This window comes from Dasypus novemcinctus, chromosome 11 (genome assembly GCF_030445035.2).
Source record: "Dasypus novemcinctus isolate mDasNov1 chromosome 11, mDasNov1.1.hap2, whole genome shotgun sequence".
NCBI lineage: Eukaryota > Metazoa > Chordata > Mammalia > Cingulata > Dasypodidae > Dasypus > Dasypus novemcinctus.
Window position 1 is genome coordinate 75,599,248 of NC_080683.1, and position 24,661 is coordinate 75,623,908.

The 24,661-nt window shown below is 32.8% G+C and overlaps 1 protein-coding gene across 1 annotated transcript in view; it reads right to left on the minus strand.

Moving 5' to 3' along the window:
* ASCC3 (activating signal cointegrator 1 complex subunit 3) overlaps nucleotides 1-24,661 on the minus strand; it is a 465,644-nt gene that overhangs the window by 126,810 nt on the left and 314,173 nt on the right. The window contains exons 18-26 of the mRNA XM_058307189.2: nucleotides 22,522-22,686; nucleotides 21,482-21,568; nucleotides 20,482-20,658; nucleotides 16,998-17,223; nucleotides 15,264-15,418; nucleotides 12,635-12,733; nucleotides 11,522-11,690; nucleotides 7,459-7,679; nucleotides 5,989-6,074 (exon numbers count right to left, since the gene is read on the minus strand). Of these exons, the coding sequence (XP_058163172.1) occupies nucleotides 5,989-6,074; nucleotides 7,459-7,679; nucleotides 11,522-11,690; nucleotides 12,635-12,733; nucleotides 15,264-15,418; nucleotides 16,998-17,223; nucleotides 20,482-20,658; nucleotides 21,482-21,568; nucleotides 22,522-22,686 (1,385 nt within the window). The remainder of the gene's footprint in view (nucleotides 1-5,988; nucleotides 6,075-7,458; nucleotides 7,680-11,521; nucleotides 11,691-12,634; nucleotides 12,734-15,263; nucleotides 15,419-16,997; nucleotides 17,224-20,481; nucleotides 20,659-21,481; nucleotides 21,569-22,521; nucleotides 22,687-24,661) is intronic.

A 24,661-nucleotide genomic window follows, 5' to 3' on the forward strand; every position in this document is an offset into this window, starting at 1 on the left:
GACAAATTTCACTTGCTTAGAACTCTGGAGAACAGTAGAGACTGGAGAAGGACTCCAAACTCTGAATTGAAGGAACAGAAAAATATTGGTAGGAAAATTCCATTCTGGACTGCTGGTTGGTTTCCATTCCCTTTGCCCTCACTTGGTCCTAAGCAGCTTGGGAGTTCCATAGAATCAACATGGCCCAGGTCCTTCCCACTGCAAAAAGACTGTGGAGTGACTCACAGCAGCAAGTTAGAACTCCACACGTATCCAGGCACAGGGACCTAAGTCCACAGACACCCAAGAGAGAAGACAAGCCACTGAGATGTGTTGCATACAAAAGCGCCCCCAAGGGGGAAAAAAAGAGAATATAGTAGAAATGCTGGCAAGAACTATTGTTCCCTCACTCAATCCAGTTTCAGTCGGCTGGAAAACGGAAAGGCAAAATGGACTGGCTCCCTGAGGTGGGATACTCTAATAGGGAAGAAACCAGAGCAGATAAACCTCACAGAAAAATGAAACAAAACAAAATTTGGTTACACTGAATTGCTGTAAGATAGGATGGGTCTAGAACCTACCTGAATAGAACTGAACAGAGCAAGGAAAATGGGGCACTGAGTAAGGGGGAGAATTTTAAGTTTTCACAAAACAAACAGAACAGAAGAAGATTCCCAAAGAACAGAGGTGAGGAAGCTCTTTAGTGAAGGTGAAACAATTGCACCAAAAGTGCCTTCTTAAAATTGCACGGCATATCCAAAGCAAGAATCAGATAAAGAAGAGCTGAGAAAACCTGAACAGTTAAACACGGGCTAGATTAAGTTAGACCAAATGTCAAAGAAGAGCCTTAACACAAAGCCAATCAGCAATAAAATAGTAGACAAAAGGGAAAAACTGACTTTCATAGTTAATTCATCAAGAAAATCAGATGCATAGACATTAGCAAAAAATTATAAGCCATACTAAGAAACAGGAAGATATGGCTCAATCAAGGAGACAAAACCAGACTTCGGAGGACACTTAGAAGTTGGAACAACTAATCAAGGATGTTCACACAAATCATCTAAATAAACTAAAGGATATGAAGGAAAATATGTATAAAGAGTTAAAGGATATTAAGAAGACAACATGTGAACATAAAGAAGATTTTGAAAGTATAAAGAGCATAGAAATTATGGCGTGAAAGGCACAATAGTAGCAATTAAAAAATACACTAAATGGAGCAGTTGTGGCTCGAGCAATTGAATGTCTGCCTGCCACATGGAGCGGGGAGAAGGGGGAAGTCCTGGGTTTGGTTTCCAATGCCTCCCGAAAAAAACAAAAACAATAAGCGAAATAAACGATAAAACCAACTCAGGGAAGGTAATGTGGCTTTGTGGTTGAGTACCAGTTTCCCACAAAACAAGGTCCTGGGTACAATCTCCTGCCCCAGGTAAATAAAAAAAACCAACAAACCACCAGAGGCATACAACACAGCAGATCTGAACAGGCAGAAGAATTGGAGAACTAGAAAACAGGATAATAAAAACCATATAGTCAGAAGGGCAGATAAAGAATTCAACTGTAACTTAGGGATTTGAGTAACAGCTAGAAGTGCATGAATACACAAGTCATGTCATGGGTTTCCCAGAAGGAAAAGACAAGTGAAAGGGAGCAGAAATTGAGCAGAAAGAATATTTGAGCAAAAAATGGCTGAAAATTTTCCAACTCTTAAGAAAGACATAAATATACATGCCCAACTAGCACAATGAAAAACTGTCAGCCAAAAATTCTTTATCTGGTAGAACTGTCCTCAAAAAGGGAGAGTTTAAAATAGTCACAAATACAAAGAAACAGAGAGAGTTCATGTACAAGAGACCTGCCCTACAACAATTAGAAAAGGGAGCTCTGCAGGTTGACAGGAAAAGACAGGAGAGAGTGGCCTGGAGTACTGTGTAGAAATGAAGATCATCCCTAAGGGTCATTAAAAGGATAAATGCAAAACCCAATAATATTGAATCCTCAATATACACCCTACTCTTTAATTCATATAAAAATCACAACACAATTTTACAAGAAAAAGTCATATTTCCTGATACTGGATAGGCAAAATACAAAGTGGTAAAGTGGAACAAAAATAACTTAAAGAAGGGAAACAGAGGGATATGGGAGCAGAGAACATGTATGTTGTTGGAGCTAAGGTGGTAACTTTTCAAATTAGTATGTTATAGATGTAGGTTGTTTAATATAAATCCCTATGGCCAACTGATATATTTTTTTTAATTTTGCTTTTTTTAAAAATCTGCCAATGAATTTTTTTGAAATTGAATTTACTCAAATGATTTTTTAAAGAGGTGTTGAGAATTGAACCTGGGATCTTGTACATGTGAAGCAGGTGCTCAACCATTGAGCGATATCCATTCCTCTCCAATTGATTTCTGACGATATTCCCAAGTCCACTCATTGGGAAACAACAGTCTCTATAACAAATGGTGCTGGGGGAACTGGATATCCAAGTGCAAAAGAATGATGGTGGACCCCTATCACATACCACATACAAAAATTAATTCAAAATGAATCAAACCTCTAAATATATAAGCCAGGACTATAAAAGACCTAGAAGAAAATACAGGAAGCATCTTCAGGATCTTGTGATAGGTAATGATTTCTTAGACTTTATACCCAAAGCACAAGCAATGAAAGGAAAACAATAACTAAATGAAAACTTTGCACATCAAAGAACTTTGTCATGAAAGGGAAAAGACAACCTACCCAATTGCTCAAATATGGAAGCAATGCAAGTGCCATTCATCCAGTGAATGGATCAATAAAATGTGATATATACATATAATGTAATATTATTCAGCTATAAAAAGGAATGAAGTTCTGGTGCATTTGACAACATGGATCAACCTTGAGGACATTATGTTGAATGAAATAAGTCAGACACAAAAGCACAAATATTGTATGATCTCACTGATATGAACTAATTACAATAAGCAAACTCAAAGAGTTAGAATCTATACATTGAGAATAGAGAATGGGAAGCTGACACTTAATTTGTACAGAATTTCTATTTAGGTTGACTCTAAAGGTTTGGAAATGGATGGTGGGGATGGTAACACATTATTGTGAATGTAATTAACAGTGCTGAGTTATGTATGTGAACGTGGTTGAAAAGGAAAGTTTTGGGTTGTATATATTACTAGAATGAGACTTAGAAAGTAAAGCAAGGGACTGTATAACACAATGGACCCTGCTGGGGATGAAAGATTGGGTTTAATAGTACATGCATAAGAATGTTCTCTCATGAATTATAACAAATGTACAACACTAATATAAGGTGCAAATAATAAGGTGGTATATGGGAAAAATACACCTAATGCAAACTATAGACTATAGTTAGTAGTAGTATTTTAATATTCTTTCATCAGTTGTAACAAAGGTACCTCTCTAATGCAAAGTGTCAACAATGGGGATGTATGCAGGGAAGCTGTATGTTTTCACAAGACTTTTCTGTAAACCTACAACTTCTTTAATTTTTAATTTTTTAAAAAATTTTAATTAAAGAAGTTGTAGGTTTACAGACTGTGGTTCAAGAGACTGGGCCCACATCTACCATATGGGAGGTCCAGGGTTTGATTCCTGGGGCTTCCTGGTGAAGGTAAGTTGGCCTGTGCGGAGAGTAGGCCCACATGGAGTGCTGGTCCTGCATGGTGAACTGGCCTGAGTGGAGTCCTGGCCTGTGCAGGAGTGCTGGCCCATGCAGCAAGCTGGCCTGAGTGGAGAGCTGGTGTAGCAAGATGATGCAACAAGGAGAGACAGAGAGGAGAGATAATAAGACATGCGGCAGACCAGAGAGGTGAGGTGGCACAAGAGATTGAGCAACTCTCTCCTACTCCAGAAGGTCCCAGGATTGGTTTCTGGTGCTGCCTAAAGAGAAGACAAACAGACACAAAAGAACACACAGCAAATGGGCACAGAGAGCAGATACCTGGGGCTGGAGCAGGGCGGGGGAGGAGTGGGGAGGAATAAATAAATAAATCCAAAAAATAATAATAATCAAAAATATTATGCGGGGAGTGGATATAGCTCAAGTGGTTGAATGCCTGCTTCCCATGTAAAAAGTCCTGGGTTCTATCCTTGGTATCTCCTAAAAACAAACAAGGAAAAATCAACTCACTAGGGAGCACATGTAGCTCAGTGGTTGAGCATCTACTTTCTAATATGAGGTCCTGGGTTCATTCCCTGGTACCTCTTAAAAAAAAATTATGCTAAGAGAAAAAAATCAGACACAAAGTACTACATACCGTATGACTCCATTTATATAAAAATGCAAATATAAATAAATCTATAGAGACAGAAATAGATTATTGGTTATAAAGGGTATGAACTTTTTCTTTTTGGAGTAATGAAAATGTTCTAAAATTTTCACTAAAATTGATGTGTTGATGAATGCACAACTATGAATATATTGAAAGCCACTGATTGTACACTTTCAATAGACTGTATGTTACGTTAATATATTTCAACAAAACTGCTTTTTAAAAAGAAAAAAAAGAGAAAAAACAATACTGCAATGAATAAACATAAAGTATTCAAGAAACAAAGCATCATGTTCTTCAAAGAATTTCTATTTTCTGTAAAAATTTGCTTGCCTTTTAAGCTGTTTTTGGAAGTTATTGTGAATGAGAAAAAGACAAATATAACTTAATTTCCTTTTGCTCTAGAATAAAAATATTTTGAAGTTCATTGACTGCTAAAGTAAATACTAACTCAAACAGCAGGGCTCCTGAGGGCTCTGGCAACATCCAGACATTATAAGTAGGGCAGATAGCTCAGGAGTTTGGTGCCCTGCCAGTGGGTCCTACTTCGGAATTTATGCTCCCCAGTGTGACAGAGGTGTACCTGGTTATGGTTTCCTCACACATGGTTCTGCTGCCCCTCTATTGAACTAGAGTTAGTACTAGAGCTGACTGTTGTATGTCCAAGAGACTTAAAGAATTTATGTTCCCGAGTGTGACAGAGTTAGAAACAGTTGTGGTTTCCCTACACATGGTATCTGCTCCTTCTATTTGAACCTATATTTAGTACTCAAGTTGACAAGTATACATCCAAGAGACTTAAATCTTTGGGCTGTTGATGTGCCAGCTGGGCCCTGAATCTCAACAGACTTGCAACACCCACCTTCCAGTTCATTGGACTCACCCAGGATAGCTAACAAGGAGATGATGACTGACAATGACTACTCAAGGAATAGGGAGAGTCTGCAACTATAAGCAAGAAAGTCCCATCCATCTGCCCTATTGGATCTAAGCCCCCTCTCAATTAAAGGTGGAGTGGGGATCACCCTCACAGAATTCTCAGGATTGGGGAATGGATGATGGACTACAGTAGTCTCACAGTTATCCTACTGTAAACTTGTGATCCTAGCAATGGAAGAACTTTTATTATGGATATGGAGGCAGTGGCCACGGGAGGTTGTGAGGGGAGGAAGAGGAAAAATAGGGGTAATTTGGGGCATTTTCAAGACTTGGGAATTATCCTGAATGACACTGTAATGACAGATATAGGCCACTGTATATCTCGTAATAATTTGCAAAAATGTGCAGGAGTGTAAATTACAATGTAAACTATAATCATCACTTAGTGGCAATGCTCCAAGATGTGTTCATCAATTGTGGCAAATGTACCATATTAATGAAGGATGTTGTTGATATGGGAAAATGTGGGGGGGCTAGGGATTGGGGCATATGGGAATCCTCTATTCTTTTTGTATAACATTTATGTAATCTAAGTTACTTTTAAAAAATAAAAACAAAAAAAGATATTAAAATATTTTGAGAATATCTTGTCAAATAAAATTACTCCTGTTAAATAATTTCATTTTTCAATCTTAAAAAAATTTAACAGTATTGAAATACTGTTAAATAAAAGACTTTGCACATCATTGTAAAATTTTATGCATCTGTTTTATCTGCTGGTCCTTTTAGCCTATTTAAAATATACCTTTTGAGTGAAAGAACTTACTTTTTACCAAGTTTTTCTTCTATTCTAATTTTCCAGTCATCCATTCTTTCACGTACTAGGGCTTTTAGAGGTGCGATATACACAGCCTAAAATGGAGAGGGCAAAAATACTCCCATGAAAACAATGACAACATTTAAAAATAAAAGTAAACGCTATACAATTTGTCAAAATATGATACTGTGGTTTTAGTGCTGTGGGTCTTATATTTCTTTAAAAAAATTAATAGGGCAAGGTCATTAGCTTATTCAAATGGTATTTACCCAAAGTAATACAGAAATACACCACATCATAATTATTTCTCTTGAAAAAAATACTGATATAGAGCAAAGATATTTTTTAGAAAGCACCAGAGACATTTTCTTTGGGTATTTTATAATGAAGTTATCTTCTAACAAACATGAACAAATATAAAAATTATGAGATAATGCATTACATAGAGAAAATTAGGATTCTGATGAAAAGAAAAATGTTTTTCCTCATATTATAACCAAGTACTGTATGTGCTATGTGTAACTCTTTCATGATAAAAGTTGGCAATTTTGAAATTTTTAAGGGAAATAATTTTTTTGTTTAATTTTTAATGCATATATTATGGAAGATGCCAGTCACGCATTTTGGGGTTCAAACTTTTTTTAAACAACCTGGTCTTTAATCTAAACTTATATACAGAATATTCGCCAAAAATATTTTCCCTGTTATTAAAAATTTATAAATTTTCAAATTTAAAGAGGAATTCTATTTTTGTATTAACATGTCTACTTATGGATCAATAACCACATAACATAGAAACTAAGAAGAAAACAAAACTAAGCAGGGAAGAATCACTTATTAGAAATCACTGAAATATGAATTTAAACATTTTTAAATTCATAAATGATGAGGAAAATAGCTTATAATTCCAATTACAACATCTCTAACACACTTTTATCGCAAATGTGAAGTACTCCCACAATTTAAAAATGTTATTTTTCAAGAAAGCTTAAAATCAATACTTATTTTACTTGAAATATTATTTACGTTAATCAATGATATCACAGCCATTTGGAGAAATGCAGAATAAAAGCTGTTTCAATATTTTCCACGTACATTCAAACTGGTGTTTGTTACATTATTAGTTTTTCCTTCATAGTTGAAGAATCTGATTATGAATTATTAAATCATAAATAAGGCTGTGGGTTAGGTTTATTACATTGAAACTGTCTCTGTATTATAGATGTCTTACAATGAAGAAAGCATATGTAAGCCCAATGAATTATATTAGAAATCCACCTACAGCACCATAAAGTTTGATACAAATTTTTTTGTAGCAGTAATCCTAATATAGTGTAATATCTGGCTCTTTGGAAAATTCATTGAGAGAGTAGCAAATCTACTTATGGGGTATTACCAGTATATTTTTAACTGGCTATTTTAGAGATTATGAATTGTCTTTTTAAATTGAATATAAGCATATGATTCTTTCAGACAAACCTTTGAAGTGGGATACTTGTTGAAGACTCTGAAAATGGCTAATTCAGCTGCAACAGTCTTCCCCGATCCAGTGGGTGCTCCAAGTAGGACATTACAGTCTGTGTGATACAGTGTATGGAATATTTGAGTCTGCACAGGATTAAAGTGGGTAAAGTTGTACAGGGCTTCATATTCCTCACATCCCAGAGCAGTGACTGGTAAAGGCTGAAGATCCAGTAATTCTAAAAGATATAATAAACACTGTTATACAATAACTGAATAGTAGCACAATATTGAATTGTATTGTTGTGTTATAACAATCCTTAATTCTTTAGAAGGAAAAGAAAGCTTAACATAGATTTTCATGTATCAGTTCCTCTCACTCCATTTATAATACTGACATACTGGACACCCTTGTGAGGGTGTTCCCCGTAAGCCAAGTATAATGTTTTATCTTCCAATCATGAAAGCAACTTGAATGACAAGCATATGAAAGTAGTATATTATGGAACAAAACTCATTCTTCCCTAATTTGTAGAAGAATGAAAAACATATGCAAACTTTAGTACTGGAATAGTTAATATCAACAAATTACTTTTGATCTGCTGGACAAATAACTAACTCTGAGTGGCTGAGTGAGTTACTGCTCTAGCCAAGGGAAACTGATAGACATTTTCCCCATCTCTTAAGAAAAAGGACTACAAATTTCATTTACTTTTTTTAAACTTCTCAAAGTTTGATTAAAGGTATAAAAGTATTATAAAACAAGTGCAAAATTAAAATTGAGAAAATTATAAATAATACATTCTTGAAAACAGAGTTCTATAAAGGTAAGAGATATGGTCAAACTAATTTTAAGTTTAAGTTTTATGTGTCTCATTTAACTTCACAGGAGTTTAAGGCATCTTTGAGGAAATGAAATAAAAGTGAATCTACAATAAACTATATTTCCCAGGGCAAGGGGTATTACAATATTGTAAGAGGATGAATAAATTTGGAAACAAAAATATTTATCTTTACCTATAACTTCTCTGTGGCAGCATAATGATTTGAGAACTCAATTGGTGTTTAGTTCTTCCCTTTAACAATCTCTTTTCAATCACAAGACACTGGATGGAAGATGTTAGTAGAAATGTACCAGCTTGACAAAAAGATGTTGTGCCCACTTTGGCAACAAGAAGGCACCCTCCCACCCTGCCCAGTACCAACTCTTGTAACTCTGGCTTTCTCTAATAAAGTCACGTAGCACAGGAAAAAAAAAAAAGCTGTAGTGTCTATCCTTTGTGCCTACTTTGTCCCTATTCACAATGTAAGTGTGGTAGATAAGAAGAAAGAGTTCCCTGGAAGGCTGGGTGTTTGAAATTAAACACTTTTCATCTCGAATGTTAAAGGACTACACCCAAGTAGAGGGCACAAAGGCTGTGTGACAGGTTTGGACAAGAGAAGGAAGATCTTGAGTTTCCTTCAGCTTCTTAAGGAGGCTCCAAAGCAAGGTCTGCTAGTGAGCTAGGGGACCTGGGAATGTGACAGCATGGACTTGGGTGTGAAGACGATTATAATTGCCAAGGGCTACATGCTGCCATGAAGACAAGTGGGGGCTAGCATATTCTCCACTACATTAGTGGTTAGTAGTAAGTCTGCATTAGTAAGTTAGGAAAGAACTGATAAGAGGAACCCACCTCTCCAAATTAACACCCTATAGCGTAACTTAATTCCGTAGGAAACTATAATAATTCCAGGAAGAATCTTGGATGGGAGTTTTAAATCAGTGTTAACTGGTAAAAAAAGAACTGCATTGAGAAAATCTTGAAACTAGATTTAGTTGTTTCCTGTTATATAGACTAGACGTCTAGGGGATTAGGAAATTAAAATGAATTACATAAAGTTATACTTATATACCCCTGAGTACCTGACAGACTTTGTGTTTTCCTAAAACACATAAAGGTATCCATTAGAAAGCCAGAAAGCAGCTTTTTCTCAAGGTTGTTTCATAGATGACATTGAAATTTGAATGAGGAGGAAAAAAAAAGGGCCCATGGCAGTCTGTGTCCTGAGTTAGGTCTTCACAGTACATTTCAAAATGGAAAGTATAATGAATTCTCTTAAAAATAGGTATACGTAAAACTCAAGGAACTAGTTTTTTTTATTATTCTGCCCCTTCTCCTCCATTCTATAAATACAGATAACTAAAAGCTAACTGTATACTCACTGTACCAGATTATAATTGTTTTGATTTTGTGTAGCACAGAAAATCAAGATGAGAGAAGGACTGCAAGATTGAGACCTGCAATACTATTCAAAGCACAGCCATATTGTCAATAAAAATTATAAACATTTTGCATATTTACTGACAATGCTAAATTAAGATGCTTTACTTCTGTGAAAGATGAAGTATTTTCTTGGGTGATTTGTACTTAATGGGATGTCCATATGTACTTTGGGCCAAATAGAACCTGGAATCATTTAGGTTACATTTTGCATCCTAATACCAATTGAAATGTCACGGCAATACATTTACTACTTTTAAAAAGGCAGTCAGAAATCAGCTAATTATATAACTAGGGTGCTATGCACTTAGCTACTCAGCAGAGAAGTGATTAAATGAGCATTAAAACCTAATGCTAAGACATGTTAAAATCAAGTCTGCAGTCAGAGAACAAGTAGCGATGTTAGCAGCATCCACATTAAAGTACTAAACATTTTAAACATTTTTATTTTGAGATTCAAGATATCACATAATAAGCATATCTGATAAAAGAAGACAAAAAAGCAGGCACTTTTTGATGAGAAATCAGTAGATACTGCAGTCTCAGTTTTCTATGCTGACACATCTTTTAGTTCTGCTTTGCCAAGATGTCAAAGTAGAATTAAATTGTAGTATACAGTACCTATCTTTAAGGTATATTAGGAGCTAGGGTAATGAACAAAGTAAAAATCTAACAAAAGTGGTGAAGTTTAAAATCACCTTAAGGCCTCTTTTCATTTCCAAAAGGACTGCCAAATAATATGTGCCTTAAAAGGGAACAAAGGGGAATGGGATTTGGCCCAACGGATAAGGCATCCGCCTACCACATGGGAGGTCCAAGGTTCAAACCCAGGGCCTCCTGACCCATGTGATGAGCTGACCCATGTGCAGTGCTGATGCGTCGTGCAAGGAGTGCCCTGCCTGCCTGCGTAGGGGAGCCCCACGTGCAAGGAGCGCACTCTATAAGGAGAGCCACCCAGCGCAAAAAAAGTGCAGCCTGCCCAGGAATGGCGCCGCACGCACGAGAGCTGATGCAGCAAGATGACGCAACAAAATAAGACACAGATTCCCACAGAAGAACACACAGTGAATGGACACAGAGAGCAAACAACTGGTGGGGGGGGGGGGGGGGGGAAGAAATGAGGAAAAAAAAAAAGGAAACGAGGAACTAACATTTTTATTCTGAATTGGGAGTCAGAGTTTGTCTTTAGAAGAATTATATGGAAAAGAAAATTGATTTTATTTTTCTATAAAGTAAATTAAAGGCCTTATGAAATGAATACTCATCAATTAAGGATTTTCAATGACACAAAATAAACATATACTGGTTAATTAAGAGATTAGTCTCCGGACATTTTTGAAATAGAATATTTCATGGGGCACATTATATGATGTTGCAGATTATCACATTCTCTCTTATAATGTTAGTGTGGTGGAAAAGAAGTAATTTAAAGTGTATATGTAGTTTGTAGGACACAAACTGACTTGAGGTATTCCTGAATGCATTCTGTAGAGCTATCATAACCTGACTTTTTTTAGAATTATTAAATTTTTTTTTTTTTGGGTATAGAGGCACATCAGCAGGGTAAAAAACAAAAACAAAACAAACTCACTTTAATGTAATATACTAGAAATAAGTTGTAATTTATGCAAGGAAAAAGATTATCTCAAAAATTTCACAAACAGCACGGTTAAATGACACTTGCAATGGAAAAGAAAGGAGACAAGAAGAAATAATATGAACAAATAAAGACAAAGGCACACTAGTATGGAAATAGTCTTATGCTAATTAGAACTTTTAGAATTGACTAGGCTTTGAGCAACTCTTCAACACATTACCTGTATGAGGAGGATGTCTCTCTGGTAGAATCAGATGTTGAAAGTTGATAATACATACAGCCTCAGCTCCTAACCATCTATCAGACACTGCTCGGATATAGTATTGGGAAGGCAAAGGTTCAAAAATTGGTATTGTAAATACCAGTAGTTGAGCTTCTTTACTAATAACCTAATATGAAATAAAGTCCAAAATGAATATGGATATTTTAACATCTTAAAGAACTTATTAATCTATTATTAATACAATGGTATTTATAGCAAGATGTACTAAAGACAAAGAAAGAATCTTGAATTTCTAAATATTCAGGTACTTAAGAGAAGGCACCTTTCTGAGGATATCTGATGTAACCAAAGGTACAATTTATACTTTACATTATTTACAAATGTGCATCATTATGTGTTAACAGATTACTAATTTGATTCATTGTTATAATTTCCAGAACATCATGCATTCAATTACTTAATTTCAGGACTTTTACCATATTCAATTATCATATATTTATTTAATATTTTCCTTTAAATTCTATCAATATCTTAAGTGTGATAACAGAATCCTTGGCATAAATACAAGAAAATCATGAAGACAAATGCAATTAAAATAAAACAATGCTATGAAAGTCTTTTGCTGCCTGTCCAAGACTCTCAGTTTTAAGCTTTCATTCTCTTTAGTTAAGAGAAAAATCAGGAACAAAGGATTAGAAAGAAAGACATGGTAGCATCAAATTGAGACTCTTGGAATTCATAGAAATTTAAAAAGGAAATGCCCTTTTTACTAAGTGATTTAATACCTTTTAGCACTGTATGTATACAACAGCTAAATTTATTATTTATACTACTTGTCCATATTCTACACCTCTGAAAGCTAAGCCACAGGGAAGATTACAATTGAAGTTGTCAAACTTGGATCACATTGGATGGTAACACTGTAACATTAAATTATCATTTTCTTTTAAAACTAAACAGAAACATAAAAATTATTGAATATATAAAGCTTTAATGTCGTCAGCATGAAATTACAGAGAAATAAGGTAAAAAAAAAGAAATTGTGATTAGTTTGTATTTTCTTTTCATGATGGCAACACAATTAGGATATATCTGAACATACAAATTTACCTGTTTTTTCAGGATTATAAAATATTCTGAATGATAAATATGATCATTTGTAGGATCTTCTACCCATATCCACCAGGGTTCTCCTACTGTCCCATGGACCTAGAAGAAAAATAGTATCCTAATAGTGTAAATATTATAACTCAAATAAGGGATACATGTTTGCATATCTAATAGTAATTTCTCTCTCTTTTAAAAGCTTTCTTGATATACAACTTATATAACAAATTTCATCCATTTTTAAGTATATAGTTCAATGGTTTTTAATATATTTACAGAGTTGTGCAACCATCATCATAATTTAATTTTGGAACATTTTCATCACCTCTAAAAGAAATCTTTTCCCCATTAGCAGTCTTTTCCCATTATGCCCCTTGCCTCTACCAACACACCGAATTGTCTTCCCCTTTTTCCCAACCTTAACCCCAACCCCACTACTTTATCTGTATTTTTCCCTTTTCTGAACATTTCATATAAATGGAATCATATAATATGTGGTCTTTCATGACTGGTTTCTTTTAATTACCATAATGTTTTCAAGATTCATCCCTGTTGTAGCATGCATCAGCACTTCTTATCTTTTTATTGTCAAATAATATTTTCTTAGATTGATATACCATAATTGTTTATCTATTCCTCTTTTTTTTTTTTTTTTCAGTGCCTATTCTTGCCCAATATTCATCTTTCCCCTAAGTGACTCAGGAAAAAATGATCTCATCTCAAGGGATAATTTGATAATTATCAAGGGATAATTAGCATAAACCAATCAGCTCATGGCATTCTTCTGACAACAGCTTATAGTTATGGATAGAACATGACCAATACTGGCCCAAGAAGACTGAAGAAAAGGTCTTACAGTCCATGTCCTGGTGAAGTGGCGGTATATTTTCCACTCTGTTAAATGTGAATAAGGAAGTATGAAAACATTTGAAAGTAGCCAAAGCCAACAGTCAGCAGGGCAAAGAGATGGAAAAATCCAGGGCCTTGATGGCATTATTAACAGATCCCATCCTTGGGGTCTGTTCTACCTGTCAACCTGTTGTGTAAGATAATATATCTCCTTGTTGTTTAAGTCAAACAAAGTTTTCTATTCTTATAGCCAAAAGCATTCTAATTGAGAGAATTAATTACAATATTTAAGTACTCTTACTAATGAATTAAGCCAAACTATGAGAGATTCCGTATGGATATTGGTAGAAAAAAACAGTGTGAAATAAAGATGAAGTTTTTATGTATTTAAAAAACTGTCTGATAAAACTATGACTTGAAATATGAGTTTATGGGTGACTATTATTTTACATTTTATGTAAACTTTTCTATTTACAGAAATATTAAATACAATTTTATACTACCTAATCCTTACAGAAATTCCATGAGAAAGATAATTATTATTATACATGTTTACAGATGAAGACACTGAAGGAATTAAGGTTAGGAGATTTGTTCCCTGAAGACCAAGGTGGAATTGGGTTGGGACTATGTTTGGGTAACTAGAGCACTTTGCTGAAAAAATTCTTTTAGATTAAAGATAAACTAATATCACAATTATTATTTTTTAAAGTGCTATCATCAATTGTAACAAATGTCCCATACCAAAGTAAGGTATTGGTGGGACAGAATATGGAAATCTTGTATTTTATGCATGATTGTGTTCTGTAAATGCTTAACTTCTCTAAAAATAATAAAGATGTACTAATATCAGAAAATGCAGAAGATATTTATATACAGTTAACTAGAACCTAATAATACATGTGAAGTAGGCATTACTATACTATAATAACTGATTTGCTTGTACTTCTCCAATGGCTTCTTGAATGCCAGGACTGAGTAATACCCTTTGCACCTACGATCTCTAACATAGTGACCAGTGCCAGAAGAGAATCCAGAGCAGATCTTTACAAACACACAGAAATGTAAGATATTGAAGGAGGAATAGAAGAAGGGGTAAATATAGAAGGAGAAACAAGATGGGAACCAAGGAAGGGCATTTTCAAGACTAGGTATACAATAGTACTGATTTTTTTAAAAAGCAGAGTAAAATAATAACCGAGAAAAAGTCATTTTATTATGGCAATCAGGAAGTCTCTGGTGATCACTGAGAAAGTCTCAGCAGGAATGAAATAGGTAACCAGGAAGTGGAAGAAAATGTAGAATACTCCTTCTCCAAGACTAATGGTAAAAAAAGAGAGAATGGTAGTTTGGGAGGAATCCGGATTAAAAAAAATGGGTCTTTTAGCACAGGGAATCTTGACCTTTGGTAGGCTAAGAAGACAACAGAGACAGCAATAACGAATATAACAAAGAAAACATGAAAAAAGACAGAACAAATACGGCAAGGAACCTATGGAGTTGAATCCACTAAATCATCATTCAGTGTTGAATTTAGATTTCCTAGATGTTCTGAAGGTGTCTGATTGGTTGATATATTATTAATATATTAGACGATATGTTTTCTTGAGGATGACAGTAAAGATGACTACAATGTTTTTAATGTATCTTCTGAAAAGCAATATATATCCTTTTTAGAGGACTGGCAGATTGGCTATATGCCTTGGGGGCAGATGTAAAAAGATATAGCTGAACATAAAGTACATTTTTCTTTAACATTGTTATAGGTATTTTCCATTTTTACCTGATCATTCCATGTGAAATCAGGACAGATGCTGAGAGTCACCCGGAGGACAGTCCTTGTGATTGGCTGAATAGATGCTTCCATTGTAACAGAAGGAATCTGATGAACACATTGTTTGACCTTCAGTCCAATATTCACATGATGCAACATGTGACCTGCAAGGAATATATCACAAAGAAGAAATGCGTCCAGACGGAAAAAAAGCAATATAATCTGACTTGTAAATGGGATTTCAGAGAATGTGATTTTATTGCTTGTTTTATGATTTGCTATGTAGAATAGCTGACATTCTTGACCTGGCATGTCTGAATATTTTGTAATAGTTAACTTGAATTAGCAATTCATAGCTCTGAAACCCAACATCAAGGTTTCTTTGGCTATTAATAGGTTTCATAAAATTACTGAGATTTGATAATGTTTAAACTTCCATAAACAGATTCACTTTTCTTCTAGTTTATAATACAGACATATTTATATAATAAGTATAAATAAATAAAATAAAAATAAATATTAATAGCCATTAATGTATAAGGCTGTATATAACCATGAAAGGAAATGTCAGTAAACAAATGCAATTCACCATCCACTCCTATTTCCAGAAATTAACGATAAAATATAAGATATGGTCAATCTAGCACACAATTAACCACTTAAATATATTTTCATAAATGATCAAATTCTGAAATATATATATATATGTGTGTATATAGATAGATAGATAGATAGATAGATAAGGGAGTGCTGGGAAGAGAGTAAAACAAAGGGTGACAAACTCCTAAGATTTCCCTACTTTTGTCAAAGCAACTGAGTGAAGACAGACTTATCTCATAGTATCAAGATTTCCTGTATATTTTGGTTCTTCAAAGGAAATTTTTTAAAGAACACTTAAGCATAAATCAAATGCTTATCCACATTTGAAACTAAAGTTGATCTTCCTTATTTTGATGAAATATTTTACATGTTATCCCAGTGTGAGTCCCCTTAACTTCCCTTGTTAATATCTCCAGCATCTCTCAATTTGACTCATCCTTCCATTCTCTCTAATCTGTCTCAGAAAAAGAAGTATTTTTTCTCCTCTATAAGAAGCCTCTCTTCACATCTTTGGACCTTCCGTGAGGAGCAATTCCCCCTTACATTTCCTATCAACCTGACTTCCTTCTTGTGTAATGTCTACCTTATTCACAATCTGAAAAATTACCTGACCCTAACCAATGGATTAAATATTTGGCCAATAAAATGTTTAGATAAATGGAAAGTATTTATGAATAACATACCAATATTATGTGAAAAAAGCAGAATGCCAATGACACTAACTGATGTTGAAAGATGTATATGTGTGCAATGATGAAACTCATTAAGAAACTGAAAAATGTAGTTTAATGTTCACTTTTTGGGGGGTACAATAATGTTAATATATATCATATATATAACAAAATTTTGAAATGAATTAAATATTTAATAATAAGTTGGGAGTAAACTTCATTAAATAATTCCTCATCATTTATATTTAAGATTCTATCTGTACAATAGTTAAAGGTGTGACAATCCAAACTCCATTTTAATTTTTAAGTCTTTCAAGTAACTTCATAAAATTGGAAAGACCCCTACTTGAATGTAGATAAATAAAAAAGAAATTTCATAACAAATGGTAAAAACTTAACCCTAGGATTGTGAAAATGCACAATACTTTTCTTTGAGATCCAGTAAAATGTATCAGTTTTGCTTCCTTCTTACCTATTTCGTCTTTCCTCATGTCTTTCAACTTATCCACACTCAGTTTTTTTTCTTCTAATCTTGTAAGAATATGTGGTGGTAAGATTGAAAATTGTCTCAAAGGGCTAGTCCAACCCCAAAGTCTCTTGTCGATGACTTTACTAAGATTCAGGAGTCTGTAGGTCATGGCAGGCCAACGTTTCCTCAGAGCAATTTCAAAAAGAGCACGGACAATTCTAGCTGCATTCTGAAGAATTATAAGGAAAGATTGGTGGTTAGGCCACATGTGCTTTAAAATTTGTCCAAAAATTTATTATTTAGACTCTCTTTCAAAAGAAGTGTTAAGTCGAGATGCATCCTTTAATGTTCAGGCAAGATTTATTCTCATATGACCTTAATTATCCTTATTATTTCTACATAAGAATATCCATACCTGGAGTATGATGGTACCTGCTTAACTCTCAAAAGGTAGCCTTACTTGAATGAAGTAGGAAGACAGTATTTTAGGAGGTTGTTGAGGCCATCAAGGACAAAAGAGATGTCCCTAGATCTGTAGCAGAATGATTAAATTTAAGAGGCTATTTCAAGGAGAAGTAAGGGAGACATTGTGATCCAATTAGGGAGAAAAATCAGTGAGAGAATGATGACAAAAGAAATGTTGATGAGTGCAGCCATCCATATTAATGCCTCCTTATAAACCAAGCAATGTGTTAACTGCTTTCCATACATTATCTCATTTAAGCTTTACAACAATCAAATTTGATTGGTATTGATATCACGATTTTATAGATGAAGACACTAGAGCATAGAAAGGTTAATAACTTAACCAAGATCATACAGTTAGCTGGTGTCAGAGTTTCTTTGATTCAAACCAGGTTTAAATGAGTCCAAATTAACTCAAATAAGATTATAAATTCAGTGGTCTGAGGATATCTTTATTAATAGATATAGAAAGTTACAACAAATGAAGGTTTTTCCCCCACATCTTTACAGATAGTTTCTCATTTGTTTTGCCTCATTCTCTCTTATCATTAACTTTACAGGATGGTTTACTGAAGAGCTTTTTAAAAATCATTTTTGGAGATACCTCCCAATATCTAATGACCTCTGTATTTGAAAATGAATGTCAAATCTGGTTAAAAAAAGAGAAAGCTATGAAAAAGTACAGATTGGAAATGGCAAACGGATGATTCAGCCTAAAATTATGATGTAAATGACTACAAGATTCAAGTGCTTTGGTTTTATATTTTATGTAAAATGGGCACTTTCTTTTGACAAATTTGACTATTTTGTTTCAGTATGAGAAATTTAAGAACAAAAATGGAATTCAGTAATCTGAAGAAAAGTTGTAACACTCATTAAGACTGACAGAATGGATCTTATTAAGGCCTGGAGAATGATAAATGAAATTATCATACTAAAGAAATAGGTTTTCTTATGTCATTCCCATTTGCTCTTGTAAAAAACTGTCAGGCTAATTTTTCCAACTATCTTTCAAAGTATGTTACTTTTTCAAATTTCTGAATCAAAAGTTTTTTCCTAAAAGCTAAAAGAAATGGAAGGAGAAATGCCATGTGATAAGATACAAACATTTAATCTGGAATTTAGGCTAGAGATGATGAAAGTCTATAATAGGTAGAGTTTGGAAAAACTAAACATGGTAAACATGGGGTTCTTTATAAAATCCTAGGATATCTGAGCTAAGGGTTTACCTTAAAGGCTGAGAGAAGAAGGCTTAAGAAATAATAGAACTGCCATTTTACAGAGCTGAGATAGTGCTGTGGAACTACTTTGATTGCTTAAACTATATATATATTATTGTATTTATATATATAAACTAAAGAATAACTACTGCATTCAAGGATAATAAACCTATAATAGCTATTTTAGAAAAACTAAGGATGTTTTGACATATATTCTTAATCTTCCTGTGCACCAATCATGAAGAAACCATAAATTTTATATTGCAAGGAAATTTCTATATCAGTCTCTGATAATATCTTCATAGTCTTGAATTAAGCATATGTTTTACCAGATTATTCATCTAGAAACCAGAGAAGCTTTGCCTTTATGTAAATCTGCAACTATTTAAATATAAAACCATTAAAAAATATAAATTACAGTATTACATTATTTTTCATAAAATAATATAAACCAAAATAAGATAAAACAAAGGAAGTTAGAACAATGATGCCTATAGAAGCTAGAGTTTAGAGAATATGCATTCTTCCTATGGCAGAAACATATGTGTTCCAACATGCAAAGAAAAAAAGTTTTAATCACATTTACATTCACTTTACGTAACATGAAATTATCACCTGTTTTCTTGGTTATTTTGATTAAATTGCTGCATTCATTCAAGTTGTTTACCAATACATCTTTGATCATGGTTGTTTAGAGTTATTTCAAGTATTCTGAGTATTCGCGTCTATTAATTTATTTAACACAAACTTACTTTTTCTATATTAAGTCCTCGAACAAAATTAAAAACATAAAATCCATAAAATAGTTTCCATATTTCAAATAAGATTAAGCTTTAAGAATTAACCTCCCTCCTTAACTTAAAGGAGGTATTACTTAATGAAAAATAATGAAAAAGATATTCTTAATAGGTAAAAAATATTTTTTAAAAAAAGTAAACCCAAGTGATAGTAGTACAATATTGTAAATGTAATTAATGTCGTTGAATCGTACACTTAAAAATGGCTAAAATGGCAAATTTTATGTAATATTTATGCTACCACAATGCGATTTTTTGAAAAAAAAACAAACCAACAAACTAACCAACAACAAGAAGCAAAAAACAAAAGTGTATCTGGAAGGGAAACCTATCATTTGAATGGTAAATATGGTAAAAAATGACCTATCTTACTTCCCCCAAGAGTTTAAAAATAAAAACATAAATATTAAAACAATTTACACCAAGGTATTTTTTAAAAAGTTGTAAATTTAATAAGCTGTACTTGAGGTAATAGTTTTCTTTCAATCCTCAAATTTAAAATATTAACAATATGGGAGTAAGATAATTTTTAAAATCATCATACTGAATATATGGTATAAGATGTAATTATTAAGCCTTCTTTAATGATGAAATGATTTTTGTGTTTCTAACATTGGGGAATGGTGCAAAGGTTCCACAATATTTTTTTGCTTGAAATTTTTTTTTATATGTGCCTTTTAAATAAAAGAAATGAACAGCATGATTTAAAGCAGAAAAAATCTGATAATCTCCACAATGGTTATCAGAAATTTTAAAATAATGAATATTTTAAAACCATAATGAAAACAATAGCAACATCAAAAAAAAAAGCCAAAACCACCACCAAAATCTATTCCCAAACTTGATATAATAGCATTGACTACATAAAAGATGAGCACATTTAGACAAGAAGGTAGTTTGGTAGCAAGTCATAATTGTAATTGATTAACAATATACCATGAGTTAATTCCTTGAGTCTCTGTATATAAACACGGAAGAGAAAATGGAAGGGAGGGAGAGTCTTACCTGTGCCACATATGCAGAATCTGATATAAGGGAGAAACTGTCCATCTCTCCTCGGCTGATATAAGTTTGAAGTAGGATGTTTATTTTTCCATAACTGTTCTCTACACCTCCAGGAGCTGAGAGTTCACAGAAATTGTTCAATAAGGATTCTAATTCTTCTATTTCCTCTTCTCTGACCTAGAAAAAATGATGTTTTTACAGGAATATTTGGGCCGATTTACTACAAATTTTCATATTGAAATTAACTCTCATCCCATGTTTTTAAAAGCCTCTCTTTGCTATAACTCAATATTTTCCTTTTGTATAGCTAAAAAATAGTTTTTCCCACATGTAGCTAACAAATTAAAATATAAAACTCTCCTGAGGCTGATACAATTACATTTTATTATTCATCACTGATACTAAAGTTGCCTTTGGCATATGAAAATTTGATATTCCACAAAAATTAAATGTTCTGACTTTACCATCCTTCAATTGATGAGATTTCACTTTTTATTTGACCAGGGTAAAACCGCTGGTCAACTGGATTAGGGCAAACTTAAATTATCTTCAAATACACTTATAATAGTCATATACTTTTATACAGTATTACACATTCATAGCTTAAAACTATTAAGTACTATGATTCAAAATATTAAAGTTTTCACTGTCAATAAGAGTTTTATAATATTGGTACAGAAATATTCATATCTAAGTTTGAATTTCATGTTCTTTACATTTTCTTCAGTGAACCTCGTACAGCAAATAAACCAAAATCTACATTCTCTAACAGTTTTATTACTGCAAAACCCATTTAAATTACATTTGATCTGGTGTACAGGGCAAAGTATGTTATCTGGTATGACACTGTATCATATGATAGGATAGTGGATATCACTGATAAATGGAAGAAGGTAGTTGATACTCCACATAAAACTTACAAGGAAAACAATTGTAAGCTTTTATAAAAGAACAAACCCATATGTTATACACATTTGAGTCAAGCTTCCAGGAATCTTACCTTGATTTGATCAAATTCTTCAGCTTTGGAGACTATAGCAAAGATATCACCTTCTGTTTTGTGAGCATCAAAGAGTTCATTAAATGTCTATGGAAGTATTACATTTGATTAAAATAGAAAATTGAATATTATAAATAAAAAACATGACTATAAATCATAATTCTTAAGAAAATTTGAGCCCTAGAAATATAGAGTTATAATGTTTGTGACATATTATTTCAACTCATTGCTTTATAAATATCCTCAAATTTATCGAAAGACTGAAAAACATTCCTAAACGATAATAAGCTAGGGAAAACCTTTAGAAGCAAAAATATCAACAAAGTCAGTTAATTAAATTTACATCAGATATCTAAAAATGTCCATCATAACATTCTAGTCTTTGCTCATTTTTTGTATGGGCATGTGGAATTTTGCATCATTCACCAACACTAAGCTGGTTATAGGTGATACAAAATTCAAAAACATAAGTAGATGCATATATAAAACATATACTTTAAAAATTTAAAAATGTACATATTATAGTGACATTCCATCTTACATAAGATTCCATTCAAAGACAACAGAAAAGGATAAATCTGTGTGGTTAAAATTATCCTTGCAAATCCCTTAGGGTGTCCATAAAGTACAGCCTGGCTGAGCTGATTTTATTAGTTCCTCTAACTCTTGTTTAGCTAGTGTTTCTCAAAAATCTGCAATTAATTCTTCAGATTTGTATTCAAGGACATCATTAGAATATCCCACTTAAAATCATTTGGATATTCATTCCACAGGTCTCTTAACATGCTTCCACTATTTTAGGCAGTAGATACACACAAGCAGTAGTGTTTGGTACTGCATGAGTAAGTCTACTGATGGTAAGAGGTTATTGACATTTCAAATTTTATCTTTTTCTTGTTTTTATTGAGTGTATATTGACAAATGTATTTTGTTCTGAGTTGGATGCCTTTGTTACTTTGCACTGATAACCATTTTGAAGTCTAGAAAATATTTGCAACTAATAACAAACATTACTGCATTTTTTCAACTCCATACAATACCTCAATGGTGTTGTATTTAATATAATAGTGGCTGGCAGTTCTACCCAAATCAGTTGAGGAAAAATATCCAGTTCGTTCCTCAAAGCGAATCATCCGAGCTTTGTCTAGTTTTCGTCCAACTTCAATGACTAACTGTTCTCGATGTTTTTCTAATGTTGGGTCCATCTATAGGAAAAAAACATAATACAAATATTACTTTCTTGAAAGAGTCATCATTGGAAATCCTATTTGTAGAATTTAAATTTTTTTGTTGAAGCTTTAGTTAGAATATACTTGTTTATATTATAATTTTTAAAGAAGTGCAATTTTATAAATTTAGGAAATAACTAAGAGATCTTATTCCACTAGATAAATGAATATTATAAAGTTCATTAAAAAGATCAATCTAGATATTTTCTTCAGATATCAATAATATTGTTTAATATAAAATTCTTGTATGGCCTTATAATCATTGAGACATTGAGAAAGAAATAAGACATAAGTAAAAAATATATTTTAAGAAATAAGTTATAAGAAAGAGAAAAAAACTATCGTTTTCTCTCTTCTACACTAAAATAAATAAAATAAATCCCTATTTATTTTAGTGTGATTTTATTTTAGACATGATACATGTAACTAGGATGCTTTCTTTTGTCAAAGTGATGATATATATATTATATATATACACATATAAATATAAACTTTTCAAAGGTATTTCTCTAGTGTTCTAGCAGTTTTCATAATTGCTAATGGGAAAACCCAATTTCACTATAATAATAATTGAGGAAAAGAGTAAACTGAAGTTAACACTAAATTTCTGAATAGTTTTTAAACTATTACTTATATTGCAGTCTTTTTCTCAGCAGACATCATGAAATTTAACAAGATATTGACAGATGATCTTGTTACAATGATGAGTGTGTGTATAATTATGTACACACATATAAATGCACACGTCAAGTCCTGAGGTCTAATCTCTGGTCATGAGCAATAAACTGAAATAATGGCCTTAAAAAGGGAATACAGTTTAATAGTACTTTAGAAATTAACTAAAACATCCACCATTTGGTTTAACTCAGAATTTTATAGCAGGTTATCTATGCACAAAACATAGTTAAATAAAAAATCAGAACAATGATTGTAGGGAATTACAATGAAGTGACGGGATTCGTATTAACAAATACAAAGTCTTAAATATTTGCTAAAGCTGATATATGGTATGCACCAGGTTCATCTCATGAAAACATTTTATTAATGACATTATTAACGATTACAATATTTAAAATTCTTAGATATGTGTTGGTTCACATGAGTTTTGTGGATACAAATCCATATTGAGTAATAAAATGAAAATGTACAAGATAAAAAAAAAGTTAAGCTTCTTCGGACTGTGAAAGTAGTAAAACCAAAAAGCAAAGAATTTACTTTTCTTTATGCTGGGAAATTATACAAAAGTGACTTCTGATTTTAATACCCAAGACTTAAAAATTAATTGATGTATTTATCTTGTCCCAAGATGAGATGGCACAGCCTATGAAAAAAAATATTTGTGGTTTGTTTTCCTTTACCTTGTCAGAATATTTCCATAGTGGGCTGTTGACTGTTTTCACAAAGTCCTTATTTGTAATGAGAATAGCTAATACCATATGCTTTACAATATGTAAGGTCATAGATTATATACACCTATATTTTATATTTATATTTATATAATTTGGCTATTATAGAAAAGATGACTTCCATTTGAAGACTTAAATGTTTCAACTGAGAACAAGAAAGGTAGCTGAATCCCATCTAGAGTAAATCAAAGGATGAAAACTTAATGATTTTATATGAACAACTTTAGAACTAGTTGATGCTGCTGTTCCTACTTTCTGTTTTTTTCCCTCAAACCTCAATTTTCCGATGGTCAAATCTACTAATCTACTGATAGGAAATAAAAAAGAAAGAAAGAAAAAGGCTTGACACTGCTTTGATAACACAATGGAGTATTCACGCATAAACTAAATTATCAGTAAATGAAAGAAAATTCTGGGATAAATTCAACTTTGCTGATTTTGTCTTAACAGAAGTGAATATCCACTTGATGGTAAAATAATGTTTTCATTACACAACAGGATTTTACCTGTAATTAGGCATTTACAGAGTATAGAGTTCTAAAGGA